Source organism: Copadichromis virginalis, linkage group LG13 (genome assembly GCF_057382275.1).
Source record: "Copadichromis virginalis isolate Kocher_CV1m ecotype Utaka linkage group LG13, C_Virginalis_male_GT1.1, whole genome shotgun sequence".
Classification (NCBI taxonomy): domain Eukaryota; kingdom Metazoa; phylum Chordata; class Actinopteri; order Cichliformes; family Cichlidae; genus Copadichromis; species Copadichromis virginalis.
The window spans coordinates 23,051,223-23,069,493 of NC_140630.1; the positions used below are offsets into that span (position 1 = coordinate 23,051,223).

At 41.3% G+C, this 18,271-nt stretch overlaps 2 protein-coding genes across 4 annotated transcripts; one reads left to right on the plus strand and one right to left on the minus strand.

Moving 5' to 3' along the window:
* Positions 1-818: 818 nt before the first annotated feature.
* cfl1l (cofilin 1 (non-muscle), like) lies at positions 819-3,251 on the plus strand. Its single transcript, XM_085478077.1, has 4 exons — positions 819-877; positions 1,722-2,017; positions 2,274-2,350; positions 2,503-3,251. The coding sequence occupies exons 1-4, from the start codon at positions 875-877 to the stop codon at positions 2,610-2,612; spliced, it is 486 nt and encodes a 161-aa protein (XP_085334203.1). The 5' UTR covers positions 819-874; the 3' UTR covers positions 2,613-3,251.
* Positions 3,252-4,196: 945 nt separating this feature from the next.
* On the minus strand, positions 4,197-17,486 carry rrbp1a (ribosome binding protein 1a). 3 transcript variants are annotated; one of them, XM_085478079.1, is made up of 27 exons: positions 17,271-17,485; positions 14,497-15,553; positions 13,058-13,212; positions 12,811-12,933; positions 12,128-12,280; positions 11,788-11,906; positions 11,428-11,581; positions 10,396-10,534; positions 10,076-10,257; positions 9,923-9,957; positions 9,759-9,834; positions 9,601-9,638; positions 9,427-9,508; positions 9,300-9,337; positions 9,079-9,157; positions 8,900-8,989; positions 8,716-8,793; positions 8,544-8,633; positions 8,368-8,460; positions 8,212-8,262; positions 8,047-8,127; positions 7,572-7,655; positions 7,261-7,338; positions 6,534-6,617; positions 6,335-6,433; positions 5,384-5,527; positions 4,197-5,296 (listed from the first exon to the last, which is right to left on the minus strand). In XM_085478079.1, the coding sequence occupies exons 2-27, from the start codon at positions 15,533-15,535 to the stop codon at positions 5,258-5,260; spliced, it is 3,423 nt and encodes a 1,140-aa protein (XP_085334205.1). In that variant the 5' UTR covers positions 15,536-15,553; positions 17,271-17,485; the 3' UTR covers positions 4,197-5,257. The 3 variants fall into 3 exon arrangements, with proteins under 3 accessions (XP_085334205.1, XP_085334204.1, XP_085334206.1); XM_085478078.1 differs by having other exon boundaries at positions 9,300-9,340; XM_085478080.1 differs by lacking the exon at positions 7,261-7,338 and having other exon boundaries at positions 9,300-9,340; positions 17,271-17,486.
* Positions 17,487-18,271: the final 785 nt, after the last annotated feature.

Genomic DNA, 18,271 nt, shown 5'->3' on the forward strand with positions numbered 1-18,271 from the left:
GGGCCAGTCAGGCCCCTCCTTCCTTTTACACTTGTATGTCATGTGCATATGATTACACTTCTTTTACATGTAGGTCAATGCGACAGAGAGAAACACAGGGCTTGTGGTGCTATGACTTTAAGAGCAGCGGTGCAACTTTTCTGAGCTATAAAAACAAAACTGAGTCATCACCGAGTCACACACAAAAAAAAAACCTTTAAGAAACGAAGCCGGCAACTCAACATTTACACTAACATGCTCTTCTAAACCGGCCCTCACGAGTTGCAAATATGCATGCAGATATAAGTGTGGTTTTGGCCTGAAACAGTCATTTGTGTATCTCACAGCTCACTGTGCAGAAACAGTCTGGTTTCCACAGGTAGCTAAATAAGTTCTTTTGACACATCTCTTTGCTCATCCTACCTATTACCATATAAGGCCATAGAAATCCATCTGAGCTGCAGATGGCTTAAAAAGTGTAGACGCGGTTGTTCTCCATATATGGACGTCATGTGCCGCTCCCGTCTATAACACCTGGGAGCCTCACCTGAGAAAGATAAAAGATATCAAGCTTAACAAGACTAAAGCGCATAGAAGTAAAAGTAACAAAGAAAACAAAAAACACTCACGTTGTGTGAGGCACTTAAGCACACGCACACCTTTTTTGTGATTTAAGCTTCAAATTATAATTGTGATTAAATGCAAATGCTGAGGTTGCAGATGAAACTGTCACACCTGGGAACGGAGGGCTGGGCCGCCTTCTGGAGGTGTGCTCAATTCAACAGGGCTCCTCCTCTATGAGTCAACCTGCTCTCCTTCCTTATGACCCCTCAGCTTTTTAACTGCTGCTGCCATTTTTCTCTGCTGCCTGTTTCCGTCACACATCAGAAGCAAAATGGTGAGTACCTCTCACAAAGAATTATGCTAGGATTTTTTTTTTTTTTGCTTGAGCTGCCACTCTTGTGTGATTTGTGCGCTCTGCTAAACAATGCAGCCTTAGAAGTGATGACAGCTTTAAGCCTCCTTTTAAAACCAAATTTGGAGGGAAAAAGGAGGAAAAAAGTGAAAACTGTGTGAAATTGGTTGTCGGTAGAGCAACGGTGTAAGGCTTACATGTGATTACTGTGGAGTGGAAGGAAATAAGAAGATGGCTTGCTCTTGGTGCAGAAGGTTTGTTCATTCATGGTGTGGCTTTGCCTCCAAAATGGAGGAAGCTCCGTTCGTGCTTCAAACTTGTTGAGAGAGAATCCCTTGGGGCGGTGTTTCTTGTGCTAACTTGTTCCACAATGACTGGAATGTGACAGATTCAAGGCCTTAAACTGGGGAAAGAATAGCAACACCCTTTGGCACATTGCTGCTTAAAGAAAGTTGGTTAAATGTTTGCACATTTTAATTGCCTGAACAGCACGTCTCGCCAAAGCTGAACTCTTTTTGAAGAGCTTCCTGTTTCTTCATCTTTCATTTCTGCTTTTTCTCTCGGAACAAACTGTCGAAGTTGAGAATATCTGCAGATGTACGACCCAAAGCCCAATTTATTTTAAAGTGCTCATTTTGCATCTTGGTATTTAATACAATTACTCCCAATGCTTAACTTTATAAATCCCATTGTTTAAATGAGAGGCGTGTCACAAATCTACATGTCTGTAGTAGGAGCAGGTGTGTGTGTGTGTGTGTGTGTGTGTGTGTGTGTGTGTGTGGGGGAGGTGTTTTTTCCTTTTTATAATATCTTGTCTTTTTACCAGGCATCTGGAGTTAAAGTCACTGACGCCGTTAAGGACCTCATCAATGAAATGAAAGTAGTGAAAAATGATGCTGACCAGAATGAACGCGTAAGATTGGTGATATTCAAAATCGATGACAGTGAGGGCGCCATCGTCGTCGATAAAATCTACCGTCAGAAAGACCTGGCAGACAAGGACGATGTCTTCAAGTTCTTCATCAGCCTCCTGGATTCTAAAGTCTGTCGCTACTTGATGTATGACTGCCACTTTGAAACAAAGGAATCAAGTAGAAAAGAAGAACTGGTCGCTGTGATGTGGTAAGTCCTCAAATTTCTGCTGAGTGTTCCCTCCACTTTTACATGTTTATTTATTTATTTATTTATTTATTTATTTTATTTTATTTTTTTTTTGCCTGCACCCAACTGATCTGCAGGAAGTAATAAAAGAACTAAGCATGATGTCTGGATTCTGATGCTTTTGAGAGTCTGTCGTTCCAAGGAGACGTTTGCACGAATAGGAAAAATGTTTAAGCAGTCTGTTTTGGACACACGGATAATGGCTTCTCTTCATTAGGGCTCCTGATACGGCACCAATCAAAGAAAAAATGAAATACGCTAGCTCCAAAGATTCCCTGAAGAAGATCCAAACAGGTTTGTGTTGGTTTTTTGTGTTTTGTTTTAATTTTTTAGAAAATGTTTTAACATGCCACGTTCTTATTTACGTGTATTTACTTTGAAATTCTATGATATTGTTAACACAAGCTGGTCTTTCCCTTTTTTGTTTTATTTATCTTTTCTAACAGGAGTCAAACACATGCTGGAGATGAATGACCTTTCAGATTATGGAACCAGGGAAAGTTTTGCAGAAAGAATGGGAAAAGGTGTAGTCAAGCTTGAGGGCCACGCTGTGTGAGATCACTGAATTAAGCAATAAGGAATAAATAAATGAATGAAAAATATATATTTTTTGCTTTGTTTCCTTGTTTCAAAATGAGGTCAATTAAACAGATTTGAAATGGTACGTCAAAGGTGATTTTTGGGGGTGGGGTTGGGAGATGGTTGACAAAGCTTAAAGTAGGGGGGAGGCTTGGGCTCTGAATGGGATTTTAATAGTGTTAACACAGGGACACAAAACGATCTGGGCACACAGTCGGACTGTGAAATCAACCTTGTTCAGATGGTATTTTACTCATTTTTGGTTTTGTAGGGGGGATTTTTTTTTTTTTTTTTTTTTTTTTTTTTTGACTCTTGGTACCTTGAAATTTCTCCTTTTTCCCCCTGTGTAAATACAAACTTCATGAATCCCTGCATTTGTCAGTATATGCCACTTGTCTTCCTTTTTTAATATTTCTCCACAACAAGAAAGCAAACGTGTGCTGTAAAACAACATTAACAACCTACTGTAGTGCCAAAATGGCTGGGATTTAAGTTTGACAGAAATATTCCTAGGGGTGTTTCTTTGACGGACACCTAGAGTTATAGTACAGGGAAAAACAAATCACTGGAATTGCTGCACTGTTGATGTGTTGTCAAATAAACTCAATGCAATGTTTGTGATCTTCTTTGCCTCTTGTTTTGATTTACCGGTGCAATTATGATTTGGTATCAACTATCATATTTCAGTGTTCAGGATATGACTTATAAATATTACAGGTAGAAAAGTGGGTGCTTTTAAGAGGTGGGAGTAACTTAAAATGTATAATCAAGAGAGCTGGAGCCTGAATGTATAGCAAACCGAGCGATATTATTTGCTGATTACTAGTTGTAGCATCACATCCCTAAGAACTGCTCCTTGCATATTATGTCATGTCCTCGTAATTCAAAAATGAGTCGTCTTCGACTTTAAATTGTCGAGATTTCCCACAGAAACAACATGTGAATGTTTCTGAACGTCATGAGACTTTCGGGGATCTCGATTACAAAATATAATCCAGTTCCGGCACTTGATTTGTGAAAACAGGAAGCAGTTTTTAAAGCCGTGTGGGAGCACCGCCTGCCCCCCTCCCTGTCTACTTACCAAAAAATGCATGCACCACAGTGGACCTGAAACACAGGCAGGTGGCTCTTCGAGTATTGGGGCTAAAAGAAACCATCGCACTAGAATTTGGCGGGGTTTGATACGACACTGGATGAACAAGAGGGGCGCTCTGGTCGGTTCGTGATTGGCTGTTTTGCTTTCAGGGAACTAATGACGCACGGCGATTTAGAAAAAGTCGCGCGGCAGCGACGCCTTTTTTTTTTTTTTTCCTCTAAGTGATTTACGGCAGTTGAGTAGTTTAACAGTCCTCGGAACTTTGACATCTCTTATTGAAAGCGCAATTAGTGAGGCTTTGACTACATTTAGATTTATATTTTTCTTTTTTATTTATAAAGAAGTCGCACTTTGAGCTTTCTCACTTTACTTGAACTAAAAATGAAATTAGTCTCTTTTTCAGAGACTCTACTCTCCGTAAAGTCCTTGAAGTGGTCATAAAGGAAACAGCCAAACACTCTTGGGGGAATTCTAACAGTTTTATTGAAATTAAAGCTTTAAGAAAATACAGTGGCACCTTTTCCCCCCCTTAAAGGTGTCTTTAGTCTGAGCACTATGGCTGGATTTCACATCTGCATTCAGTCGTATGACAAATGTACACGGAGCATGTTGCTGTCTAACAGGACTTCCTGGTAGATAGCAGTAGTCTTTCTCCACATAGCAATGGTTTGGCAAACAGCTTTTAAGCCTGACACAATGATTTAGAGTGTAGTGGTCCTAAGCCAAATGTCAAAACTTATCACATTCTTCTTTCTTACCAATCTTTCCTTAAAGATAATTAGAGGAAAAACAAAGAATTGGAGTTTTCCTCTATAAAACCATAAGGTCCTTTACAGTAGTGCAATGCCAGGGACTACTGTTGTGAGAATCGGTGCAACATAAATAAAAACTCTATTGAATGCCTTAAGGTAAATGTACTGTGCAGGACACATGACTGAAGATGTGTGGTTTTTAATCACACCGGAACTAAAAATGTGCCATTATGCTTCGCTTCCTGCCAACATTGACTGCATTGCAGCAACAACACACACGCACTGAACACCATTACAGAGTGCCAACACTGTAGTTTATTCATTCATACAAATTCAGATTCAATGTGTGTTAATGGCAACCAGCTACAGAGGAAAAGCAGGCCCTGCACTGATGAACCACATTATGTTCCCATCATTCAACCACATAGAAAAGACATACAAAGTAATTGCACAGGTTGATGCACGTTTGACGTACATTCGGTTTCCCTTTTAACACTGAACTATGGGGGAATGTCAGAAATAGAAGGCAGGGGGATAAATAACTTCTGACATAGCCAGAGTTGTTGAGGGAATGTGGGTTTTAATAAAGATTGCAGCAGGATTATCTCCTCTAATCTTAGTTTGAAATGTTTTTAAAAATATCAAATACTTGATTCCTACAGCTGCAATAAATGCAATCAACTACAGTACAAGAAAAGAAATTTTTGGAATGCATAACTATGGTAATTATAAGGCATATTTGGCAGTTTTGTAGTGTCTGCAGTGAACTTCCTCTCACACAGACGTTCCTTCCTTCAGTTCCACGTATTCTCCCTTGAAAAGAAATATGAGAAATGGTAGCATGAAGATATGTAAGAACAAAAGGTTATGAGCGTACACACTGGGAGTGCATTTACTCACCTTGTTCTCCAGGTGCTCCTGTAGTGTTCTCACCGTCTCCCGCTCTTTGGTCAGCTGCTCCCGAGTAGCTTTAAGAAGCTGCTGGAGCTTAGTGGCTGCCTGGCCCAGGTCTTTGGACAGTTTCTTCTCCTTCGCCAAGCGCTCCTGTTCAAACAACCAGGAGCAAACATGACACCAATGAACTAAGGTAAAAAAAAACACTTTGAAAGAGCTTTACATGTTTTTATAAACAGATGTATTCTTTTTTTATTATATATTATACATATTTGCACATCTTGTTCTTGCTTATTCATTCCATGTTCTATATCAAGTCAAGTGACTTGACTCATGACCTCTTTATACTCTCTTTTGCTGCACTATTCTGAGCCAGGTGATGTATTTTCATTCTGCACTGTTTGGTGTGTAGACTGCATGACAATCAAGTTTCTTTTGTTAGAAGCAGGGCCACTGTCATCCTGACATACTTTGCAGGGTTAAAGATTTATAATAGACCAGCACTCATCCATCCTATACTGTAACCCTGCCACACACTCACCTATGAAATACTACAACCCTATTCATGTAATATGCTCACACTATGCTCGCTATATCTGTATGTTTATGCACAGTTTCAACCATATCAGTAGTTTTTATAATAATAATAATAATAAAAGCACTTTACGATTCCACTATTCATTCACTCTCACATTCACACACTGGTGGAGGCAAGCTACAGTTGTAGCCACAGCTGCCCTGGGGCAGACTGACAGAAGCGAGGCTGCTATATCGCGCCATCACCAGTAGGCGGTAGACCAAGACAGACAGAGCTGGAGATCGAACCGGCAATCTTCCGGTTACAGGATGAGCTTCCCAATGCCTTGAACCACGGTCGCACTTTTTGTTTAATTTAAACAAAACAAACAAACAGTGGTTGCTATTTTCTAACAAAACGCTATTGTAGCCATTGCGCACCTTCAGCTGAGCTACGTCTTCAGTGTCGGATTGTGGCGACTCTGAGGAATCCTTTAAAAGATCCAGTTGAGCCTGAAGTTCTGCTACAGTTTTTTGGGCCTGAAAGTTGACAGCACACATCTCTGTTATCCACTGCGAACTTAAGAGAAACGTAAAGGTGTAAGAAGAACATAAATACTGCACAGACTGTAGCTGATACCTTCTCATACTCTTCTGAGAGCTGCTGCCTGTGGGTCGCCTCCCCGTGCAGCTTCTCTGCCGTCTGGCTCAACTCGTTCTGGACCTGGCGGCAGACAGAGGCACACTATAAATACACACATACACACACACACTAATAAGCAGCACAGTGATGCGTAAACAAACATTCTTTTGTTAAATTGCCAGCACTGTGCACACACCAACATACATAAATCAAAAGCTGCTCAACCTGTGGACCGAGTTAGTACTTTCTCTCGCTGTTTCTAGGTGAAAGACTAAAATCAAACACGAGGTTTCTGGGCTTTTAAACATATAAACAAATATCAGGAAACAAAACAGAGGTGAGCATGCAAGTGGAGAATCAGCAGCAGTTAAGAGTTAGGCTCACTCTGTTAGTGCAAGCAGTGGTTAGCATAAACAGCTGCCCTGCTGGAGGAGTACTGGACGGACCGGAATTACAGCCCTACTATATCGGAGTCATCAGGACTTGTTTTTCATGGAAGATCCGTCATTTAGGAGAAGGAAATGACCAAATGTGTTTCTAATTCACATGACAACACACATCTGGATCCTTGCAAATTTAATTCGATGTCCTATTAAATGGAACCAAACCCAATTGTGAAGGAAATGTTAAAAAAAACAAAAAACAAAGGAGATTTATTTAAGCCGTTCATGTCACTGTCCAGTACTCTCTAACAGGAAGTGAAGGGTGACATTTGCACCCTGACCTGAGTGGGTTGAGCCTCAGCCGGGCCATTCTGTTCTTGCTGGGCCCGCAGCGTGATCTCGCTCAGCTGCTCTCTGACCTGAAAAAGGAAGCCGCCGCTCGTCACTGTTTACGTAACCTCCATCCATGAATCTCTCGCTTGGCACTCATAAGTCAGTGACAGCTTACTGAGCTGGTTCTGCATGTGAAGTCATGAGTCGCATGGATTCCTTAACGAAAATTCCCTCCTCTCAACTCAAGTACACTTTCATAAGAATGCTTTACATATTATTGGCTAGACGATGGGAAAGTGAGTCACGGCGGTGTAGTCACCTGTGCGAGCTCCTCCTTGTGTGCCTTGGCCTCCTTCCGGGCCAAATCCAGCTGGCTCTGACACTCCGACAGCTGCAGCTTCAGCTGAACGCAGAGCAGAGCACAGGCAGGAGCCAATGTTAGTGTTGTTGTTTTAAGTGGAACAAAATATGTAAATGAACACATCATTTTAAATATGAACAGATAACTCAGCAAATTTATTATTAGATATTCTCCAGCTTAACCCCTTAACTCTTGTGTATCATATTTGATAAAGGAAGCTTTTGTACGTTTTTGAGACTTCTACATCAGTGTGTTACATTTGCACTTTAATAAATGCATGGAAGTTGTTTTTTAACTAGTCAAGAAACCAGGTGTATAGCCTGAATGCAAGAATAAAGGTGAAACTATGCCAGTAATATACAAGTTTCTGTCATTTAATATAAATATAATACAATTCTAGTAAGCCTGCTAAAGATCTTAGCTGCTTGTGTACCTGCTCCATCTCCTCTGAGATTAGATGACTGTCTGTCTGCTTTTCCAGCTGGGCTTCCAGAAGCATCATCTGCTCCTTCAACTGTAGAGAAAAAAAAAAAAGACAACTTAAAACATGCCAACTTACCCCCAGGAGGTGATTTAAATAGAGTGGAGAAATCCTCACCTGTTCTATACTTTGGTTTTCTGCTTCCAGCTTACTGACTTTCTGCAAAGCCTGGCAATGTAACAAGATACCGTAAATTAGTTTTGAAAACCCCTGAAAGTGACATTGTTTTTAAAGTCAAGATAAAGAAAATTTTTAGTAGGTATTATTAGTCACCTCTTTCAGCTGTTCCTCTGAGTTAGCCATCTTGGATTTCCATACAAGCTCTTCCTCCTCCACACTCTTCTGAAGATGTTTCAGCATTCCTTCCTAAAGGAGAAAATGGAGAGATCTATAGATGGACCATATCAACTTTGTAATCCGTAATTCACCACTGGATTTTAGAAACGTACAGTTTCAGCCAGTACTGTCCTGTACTGTTCACATTCAGCCTGCAGGGAACCATGGCTTTCCTCCCCCTCCTTCAGTTTCTCAAGCAACTCCTATAACAAACCACAAACATTCAGAACCTCTTCTGCCAGGTTACTTTAAACCAGTATGTGGAAACAGTGTAAAGTGGCTTACTGAATGTGCTGTGTTTGACTGAGACTCCTGGCTCAGAGCTCCCTGAGCGTTCTGTGTAAACACTTTTAACCAGTTTAACTAAGAGGAGAAAAAGTAGGCATAAATGAGTCACAGGCACATTATCACCTGTTTTGGAATAAAAAGCTCATTCAGCAACTCTCCCAGTGAAATCCCCCTTTCTTACCTGCTCTGTCTCTACAGGTATCTGTGGGAAAAGTGTCTGGAGAGCTTCTTTGGTTTCATTTTGAAAAGCTGCCAGTTCTGCCGCAGTGTTCTGTTTAAGCAGTGAACGACATTATCAGTAAGGTGACTGGCAGCAAACTGGTTTCCGCTGATAAGCCACCAGCAGGTGAAAAGACTTACCGCGTGAGTGGCAACCTTCTCTTTTGCTACCCTCAGTTCATCTTGTAATGACGTGACCAGAGCATCCTTTTCAGTCAAACTATTAAAGCAAACAAAAGACAAAACAGATGTAAATAACTGACCTAATTTTATGCGAGGCTGATCTTTACATGTGGCAGACTTATTAACCTGTGTGTACGATTTGCCTGTTAAGGCAGAACAGCAACATTTAAGTGCATTACCTGTTCTGTAGTAGTGCAAGCTCTGCAGAGCCATCTGACTGCTGAAACAGGAACAACATGCAAATCAATTTTTTTCTTTCTGGGCAGCTCTAAAAGCAGAATCATGCACATCGACAGGAACGCTTACTTGTGTGTTCTTCAGTGTCACCATTTCTTCTTTGAGGTTTTTGAGTTCATCCTGAAGTGCTGTGACCTGACTGGCATCTTCACTAAAAGGTTACACAATTTACACAGAGGTATAAATCATAACAAAACCAACCTGCACTTTCTATTAGCCCAAGATAATTATAAAGCACCTTACCTCTTATTTCTTTGCTCAAGCTCAGCAATAGTGTTCTCCTATTGAAAGGGAACATTATTTGCCATTAGCCCATTTTTTGCGATCTATATTTATCCTGAGAAACTGAGAAGTGATACTTTTTGGTAACAAATTAAATGTCAAATGCATGCAGTGCTTACAGCAGCTTCCTTCTTTATCTGCAGTTGCTTCAGTTCCTCGTGAAGCACATTTAACTGGCTCTCTCTCTCTTGCAAGCTGTACATAAGGGCGTGATATTTAGAAAGTGAATAAACCAGCATTGGATGTGATATTGATTTATGAGAGAGGAAGAGTAAACACCTACCTGATCTTTAGACGTTCCACATCTTCAGAGTTCACCTGGAAAATGTAAAAATAACAAACATCTTTAGGTGTGACTACATACTAGTCAGCAATTTTAGGTGTGGTTACGTATTAGTCATCTCTTTCATAGAGGTCAAACTTAAAATACTTTTACCTGTTTGTTATCCTCCTCCTTTTTATTCTGACTGGCCTCCAACAGGGAGTTGATTGACGCCACCTGCTGTTCAAGCTGTCTTTTCTCTTTCTTTGTCTCCTCCAGCTGGACAGTGAAGGCATCCACCTGAGCAGAACGCTCCTTGAGCTCAGCCTCCAACTTCTTAACACGTACTTGAAACTCTGTAGAAATAAAAACTTGCAAGTTAATCTTTAGCTTTAAATACTTTGACTAAGACTTGTCTAAGATTAATTTTTCTATTTAAACTACTGACATAAAAAAATGCCAACACTTAAATATGATAGCCTTTGCTCACTGACCTGAGAGTGTGCCACTGTCCTGTTGGGCCTTGTCCAAAGTTGCCTGCAGGCTGCCATTTCTACTCTGTGTTGTTCTGAGTTCCTCACACACCTCCTCCAATTTCCTCTGCAATGCCTGTTCTTTCTCTGCGTGGCTGGTCTGAAGAAGAAATTAAGTTGTTACAAACAGCAGAGGGCAGCAAAGTATCACTAAAACTTTTCTTGTAACTGACAGCATTGAGTCATATGCATCCTTAAAAGTTCCACAAAAAGAAAGAGCCAACAGAAAATGTCACAAAAAGAAAAAATATTAACAATTACATTAAACAGACATCTTATTTCTAAGCTAAGCAGTTCTTTCTACGAGCATCACAGGAGGAGATTTGATTTGGAAATGACAGAATTTCCTTTGTCTCCATGTTGTTGATAGTCACAGTCCAAAAAAATATAACTTTCATCATGTGAGCGTGATTTGTTGCATAATATGTACAAAGACTTTAGACTGCTGGGAGGGCAGTAAGTAAATGATTAAACAAAAGGCACACTTGACTTGTGAGAAGTGCTGACTCACTTGTTCCACATTACCAGTAATAGCTCAGAGCAGCAGCATTCCATGAGTGGGACTGTGTGGGCTGATAGTGCATAAAACAAGGAAATTAACAGACCAAAACACACTGTTGTACTTCCTGCCTGAAAACTGGAAATGGTGTCACGTTTTTATGGCCGATTACAACAGGCTGGGGAGGAGCGATGCTCGGACATGAACGCATTCCAGCTGGCACCTACAGCCCCCCTCATTGTTACAGCTGCATTCCATTCTCGGCCCTAGGCTCTATGATTACAAGGCAATTAGACGTCCCTTAACATTAGAGAGTCTAGAGATTGGTGGGGAAAGGCCTAGGCTTGCATTTTGTAGATGCTCAGACACCAACTCGCTGCAGAAACAAGATTATATAAAAAAAGCTAGAATAAATGTGGTCCCATAGCAAAACAGACAGGGAAAAAAAAAAAAATCAGGTCTTATGTAGTGATAATAAAGATAATGCAGCCAACCTGAAACTGTGAGAGCTCCTTCTCAGCAGCAGAGACCTTGGCCTCCAGCCCTTTCCTTATGTTCTCATCTGCAAGCACACTCTCCGTCTTCTCTCCGAGTTCCTTGGTTAACTTTGCACATTCCTGTCGCAGCTTGGCCAGCTCTGCATTTTGTCTGAGGGCAGAGGGGAGACAGACATCAGCTCAAGAGTAAAGACACATGCCTTTCAAGCCTGAGTCAACCTTCAGACCTGTTATAAAAAGAATCTGAATCAGTACACACTGTACTGAAGTTAAAACTTAATGTATTTATAAAGAGGTAAAAATCTCTTAATGCCCCATACTAGTCAGTTACCGTGTCAGCGTTTGGTAAAAACTCACTTGCTCTCGGCTTGACTCGTAGCCTGGTTGAGCGCATCACGCAGGATGGAGTTCTCCTGCTGTAGGCGAGCAAGTTGGGCATTGGGGCCTTTTTCCAGCTGGTCCTGAAGGCTTAGGATCTGCAGTCATTTTTAAGATTTTTTTTTAATGTTGCTAAAGAAACCATTAAGCCTGGTGCTACTGCTCTTTCACAAGAGTAATGTTTAATGTGTTTCAAGAGTAAACTAAATCTTCCTTTCTAACAGGAGTCAGATTACTCAGAGAACCATAAAATAATACAACGCAAACACAAATATACCTGTTTGATTTTTAAATTCAATGTAATGTGTATTAAACTGACCTTTGCATTGAGTCTCTGCGTTTGGGCTACGTGGTCCTGGTAGCTGGCCTGCATGCGAGCCTGCAGAGCAACCATTTCTTGCTCTCTCTTACTCAGCTGAGAACTCAGCCTCGTCTCTACGCTGGCCACCTTGGCCTTCTCAGCAGACAACTCCTGATAAATGGACGGCACAATCAGAGAAAGGATTCACGTTCATTGTGTTACAACAAGTCACTTAAGAATGAAATCTCACCAACTGTCCATCAATCTCACGAGAGAGGAGAGGATTATAAATTTTGGAACATATTATTGGCTTTACCTCTCACTTAGCACCTACCAATCAGGTTTTTAAAAAATATATCATAATACGGTGTAAAACAGAGCAGTGGCTACCAAATCAAAGTGAAACTACTGCCCCTGCATCTTAAAGATTTTTTTCTCTATTGTAACCTGATAAAGTTAGCTTCCCAATAGTGCCACCCTCAGGACAAAAGAAGACTAGTGCGGCTGTCAGTGCACAGTCATGGCAACAGGATATTAGTCCTTTTAATTTAGTTTCTTTATCTGCTGCCACAATGCCAAACCACACTTTCAGGCTTAGTTATAATAAGGATTTAAATGCAGCTATGATTCTCGTCCATATTATGAGTAATAATAGTCTCACTGGGCAGACCTGCTGTTTTTGAGACTCTTCTATGTCTGACCTTGGTGAGCTCTCGAAGACGATTCTTTACTGCAGAAGCATCCTCTTGCTCTGCTGCCAGCTGTTTCTCTCGCTCGTCCAGCTGCTTCTTCAGCATGGCCACTGGGTCTCCTTTCTGAGTGGCCTAAACACACAAACAAACACACAGAGAGATGCAAAAGAATGAATCTTTCTTCAACTCTCAAATGTATTCAGTGAACTATGTTCTTTTGTGAGGCTTTTCCTTCACTGACTCTGCTGTTCCATACCTTGTGCCAGGTGTCCTGGATGATGCCAACTTTCTCAGACAGAATCTCGATGAGCCTGTGTGCCTCTCCCTCACTGAACACCATGCTGCTGATGGTTGATACCAGGGCCTTATAAGGCAGGTACAGCGGAGCATCGGCAGAATCCACTGCTGCAACTGCAAAGGCAAACACAGAATAATGCAGAAGAATTAAATAAACTCAGAATTAATTAATATCTAAAATAAGGTGGTCTAGACAAAGGTGACTGAATTCTCTCACACCGCCTTAGGAAAAGGACAATGCTACAACATGTCCTTTGGGTCTGGGGCCCTGGGCATTTTCAGATGGCAAAATAATGGGGCATTGTGGCACCAGGCGGAGACAAGCCTCAGGCAAGTGAGAAAGCCGACCCCACCTCTCTTCTCATTGTCAGCAGCACTGAGAGGCTTTGTAAGTTAACAAAACAGAGCAACAGTGTTTGGACAAGCTGGTGTGCTCTCTGTCCTCCAGAGCTGAGTGCCAGACGTTACCCACCACTGCCATTGGCACTATTTCCACAAGTCCACAGCTCAAGTTCATCAGTACTGACAAGTTATTCCTGACTTAGATTGTAAGTATGTGTATGCAAGCCAACTCTTAAACATTAAACTCTCACTACAACAACCAGTGTTATGGCTAATGTAGTTCCTGCCATTTCCATTGATTTAAATGAGAAGGTCTATTATAGAAACTGTAACAGTAACAGCAGATAGCTGCATAGCATAATAGCAGGCCTTTGCGTTGAGCAAACAATGTCTTGTTTACATTAAAGAATAGCTGCTTGTAGAGTTAATCAAAGAGCAAACAACCAGCTTCCCAGAAAAAAATGTCGATATCTAAAACATATGAAGGGTTACCAAGGAAGTAAAGACAGTGAGTACTTCTCATTTTGGAACATGTACAACATTAGATCTTCTGTTTTACACTGATGTGAACTCATTCCTCCTCCTCCACCACTGGAGATGGACCAGTCCCTTAAATGTGCCTCAAAAAGAGCAGGGAGGAGGCTTCGAGAGGAGCTTAGAGCAAGGAAACACGTGCATCCTAAAAAGTATTCTGTATGCACACACAGAAAATCACCAGCACTGGAACCAAGGATTCCCATTCATCTCTCCCTCACATCTCTTTGGAAGAGGTAAAAGATGCCAGAAAGACATATGTGAGGGAAATGAAGGGACATATTAGCATAATAAAAAGCAGCCAGTGCAGCACTGTGGTCATATCTGAAACTAAAGCTGCAGTTTCTGTAGAGCTATGTGCATTGTCATCTACCGTGTGTAGACTGCCTGTTTCGGAGCCATTCCTCTTTCTTTAATAACTTTAAAATTAAACCATATAAATATTAAAATAAGATTAATAATACTACATTTTGCAACATCTAGTACACAGTAATCAGAGATCTCTAAAATATAAATGCTTACCAGGCTCAGTCTTCTTCTTTGATGCCTTTTTCTTGGGTTCTTGTGCTTTTGCTGCAACAGAGGGAGCCTGCTGGGATCCCACCGGGGGCACAGCCATCACTGGGACATCTTTAGTGACAGCCTCCAGCACCGGAGCAGTTTTAGATGGAGCTGGTACAGACTTGGTTGGTGCTGGAGCAGATTTGGATGTGACAGGGGCAGGCTTAGCTGATGCAGGAGCAGCAGAAGTGGAAGATTTGGTTGAAGAGGACTTGGCTGTTGTAGAAGTTGGAGCAGGAGCAGACTTCGTTGAAGCAGGTGGAGGAGCGGACTTGGCTGAAGCAGGTGGAGGAGCGGACTTGGCTGAAGCAGGTGGAGGAGCGGCCTTGGCTGAAGCAGGTGGAGGAGTAGACTTGGCTGAAGCAGGTGGAGGAGCGGCCTTGGCTGAAGCAGGTGCAGAGGATGGAGCAGTTACCTTCGTTGGGGCAGAGACTGGAGCCTGGGTTACGGCAGAAGCTGCAGAGGACTTGATCGGTTCAGACACAACTACAGATGACTGGGTTGAAGCTGGCTCAACCTTCGCCACTTTCTGCTTCTTCTTCTTCTCTTTAGGTGAAGGTGCAGGTGAGGGCTCAGGAGCTGGGTTTGGTTCAGCAGCAGACTTGGGCTGCATCTCTGCTGCAACTTCAAAAGTGGAGACAGGCACAGAAACAGAAGGAGCTACAGTTGGCGCAGTTACACCCTCACTGACTATGTCAGCGTCAGTGTCGGCATCGCCTTCAGAAACGTCTTCAGCTTTCTCCTGCTCTGGGATCTTCCCATTGGGCTTTTCATCTTTCTTCTTTCCACGGTTCTTCTTCTCAGACACTTTGTCCTTTTTCTTTTTCTCAGTGCGAACAGACTGTGTCTTACCCAGTTCTCTGCGCTGTTTAGCCAGGGCCTCCTCATAAGAGGTCTCCTTCATGGAGAAGGTGGAGACGAGGGCAATCCCAACAGCAGAGATCACCATGAATCCACCAAAAACCATAATCCCAAGGGTCTGGGGGTCATAGATATCCATGGCTAAATTTTAGTAAACCTGGAAAATAAAAATAAAAGGGGGGGGGGGGATTCACTTTGTCATTCATACTCAGACAAAATTGTAATATTACCAAAGAAAAAAATGTAAGTAACATTAGCTGCTTTAGCAAAGCAACTGATCAGACAGAATTACCATTAATGCTCTTAGGAGAAACAATCCTAGCTTTTACATCAAACGGCCTCAAGGTGTCACTGTCAAGTCCAATAACTTGTGGCCACAGAAAGCAGAACAATAAATCTTGAACTCTGAAACCAAATAGTTGCTTACTTTCGGGTTGAATGCGTTTTTCTCACATTTATTTGCATCTCATACAGTCAGTTTAACACTGAATGCAAGAGCGATAACCTCAGACAAAGTGTCATTTAAAGCCATTCACTTTTTTAACATTAGAATTATCATTTTGATTACTGCATTTTTATAACAGAACAGGTCCATACTTTTGGGCACGATATCTTCTGAAGCAAAATCAAAAACTTTTTTGAAACAGATGCTCAAAAAATTGATCGATCATATCAAAAATGGTTACAAACCAATGTAATACACACAGAAAATGCAGAGATTTCCATAAGCTGACTTGTGGTTAAAGTAAATGCCTTCAAGAGTATTCAGCTTTTTCTTCAAGGCTCTTAAAAGTTCTTCTCACAGACCAGAACATTTCACCTGCAGGGTGAAATGTTGGCTGACTGTTTTTTTGCGGGTCACTAAAACACCTTGATTTATTCTAGCAGAATTATCATTTATATCTGGAACAGATATGTTATCTTAACAGAAAATGCATAAACACAAGAAGCCAACACATGTAGAGGTTTATTGTTTTAAAACAAAGCAACGTGACACGGAAAGGAAAAGTGCAGAATAAGAGTCCAGAGTCCCTGTTCATTGCAGGGTCTATAAGCTAGACTCAAAGGGGAAGGTACGGCCCTGCCTCCTATCTGTGATGTCACACACCAGCGCATCTTTACTCAGGCTGAACTGAAGAAGAGGACTGAAAGAAAGCCAACTCGACCCCAACTGTTATATAGAAGTGCACCTTTGTTACGAAAAACACATCCCTCAGACAGAGCCTAAGATATCTGACTTTAATTCATGGCTATAGCGGTTCTCATAGAGGGTGTACTGAAGATATTTAAACTGTCTTCAGATAAAAGGCGTGAAATTGAATAAGTCGTGAAGGTTTTAAAAAGATGTATATAATAACAGCTTACTTGTTCCCCATAATCTAATACACACACATCGACTTCAATAACTTCAAAGATAGTTTATTCAAGCTAATCCTAAAATTATCCCAAAACCACAAGTGAAAGGGATTATTCAAAGTTTACAAACCGTTATGAGCACCCTATTTCTCGTGCCGCGCATTAAAGCACAGTGATGTGCAAATGCTCCAAGTATTTCATTTATTTATTTATTTTAAATTTTATATGGTTTTAATCAATACTTACCAGCTAGCACTGCAGCTAACACTATGAATCAATGAAATTGGCTAACGTCCTGCACAATAAGCGTCGCTTACGCAACAAAAATGGACAACACAAGCTGTAATAAAAATGCAGACTAAACAGTTAGCGAGAAAAAGGTCTAAAATCATTTTAAATAACTTCCGTCTGGTCTGTTTCTATGGCAGTAGTTTTCTTAGGGGCTAACAGTTAACAGCTTTCCAAGCTAGCTAAAGATGGTTCAATGAATAAAAAAATTCCAAGAATCCCACGCTTACCCCGGCGCTGATAACGCTACGTCTGCTCGCTTCAAAGGGAATATACTGAGGTCGAGTTATAGATGAAGTGGCTTTTGAGCAAAGCTACCTATATTTCCAGCTATCTGGCTAACTTGTCTTTTTTTCCAGTGCTCTCCTCCTGACTCCGCTGGAGAATCCTCGGTCTGCTGTGAAGTCGTGGCACTTTGAGCTGGCTAGACGCGCTGGCCCCATGCCCCAGATAGCTACCATAAATCCACAAGGTTTCTGATTGGCTGGAATGTTCTCAAGACGGAAATGAGGCTGCTGGGAGTTGTAGTTTACTGCGGTCATGGAAAAAGTTCGCACAGTGAGATGGTTTTTCAGTCAAACAAAAGCGATTTGTTTGAAACGGAGAGTAAGTAAGTAAGTTTCCTGTTACTATGTCTTTTAACTGCGCTCACTCTGGAGGAGGGTATGCTTTGTAAAGTTGAGAAGAAACACTTTTTTACACTTAAAAGCGCCTTTTTTCGTTTTTGAGGACTGCCCTGTTCTGGCAAAAGGAAGTATTCAAAATATCCACATATTTAAACAAAGTGCTCTTATTTGTAAGGCCACAGCAACTTTGAAAGGAGTAGGTCTATGGGAGGTATCTTTTCTTTAATGCAAAGTACAGTGTAACCTACTGACCTCTTCTTTTGTCAAAGTATTTTTGCTGTGAGCAGGACTTCTGCTTTTCACCACTTCCATTTATATTTTTCTACACTTTCACAATTTTGTGTCAAGAGAGTTTCAGATTTTTCCAATACACAGATACACAAGTGCACATCAGGGTCTTTTCACATCCCATAATAAGCCTTTCCGAAATCCTTGACACAACCACTTCTCAAAGTCCTTTAAAAAGCAGTTTGAGACGTGGTGGCACTTGTTTGTTCAGGTAAGCTCGCAGATTGTCCTTGTCATTCTTCAGCAATTGTTTTGACTTTGAGATGACGGTGTGTTACTAATGCGAGCATAAAAGCAAACGATTCCCTGAGCAGGGC

Excerpts from the sequence above, each read along its gene's own strand:
- rrbp1a (XM_085478078.1), bottom strand. The coding sequence starts at position 15,535 with ATGGATATCTATGACCCCCAGACCCTTGGGATTATGGTTTTTGGTGGA. Across the intron at positions 8,794-8,899 it reads TACCTGTAGAGACAGAGCAG|TTAAACTGGTTAAAAGTGTT; the intron begins GTAAGAAAGGGG and ends TTCTCCTCTTAG. Across the intron at positions 8,128-8,211 it reads AAAACCAAAGTATAGAACAG|TTGAAGGAGCAGATGATGCT; the intron begins GTGAGGATTTCT and ends TTTTCTCTACAG.
- cfl1l (XM_085478077.1), top strand. Across the intron at positions 2,018-2,273 it reads GAACTGGTCGCTGTGATGTG|GGCTCCTGATACGGCACCAA; the intron begins GTAAGTCCTCAA and ends TCTCTTCATTAG. Across the intron at positions 2,351-2,502 it reads CCTGAAGAAGATCCAAACAG|GAGTCAAACACATGCTGGAG; the intron begins GTTTGTGTTGGT and ends CTTTTCTAACAG.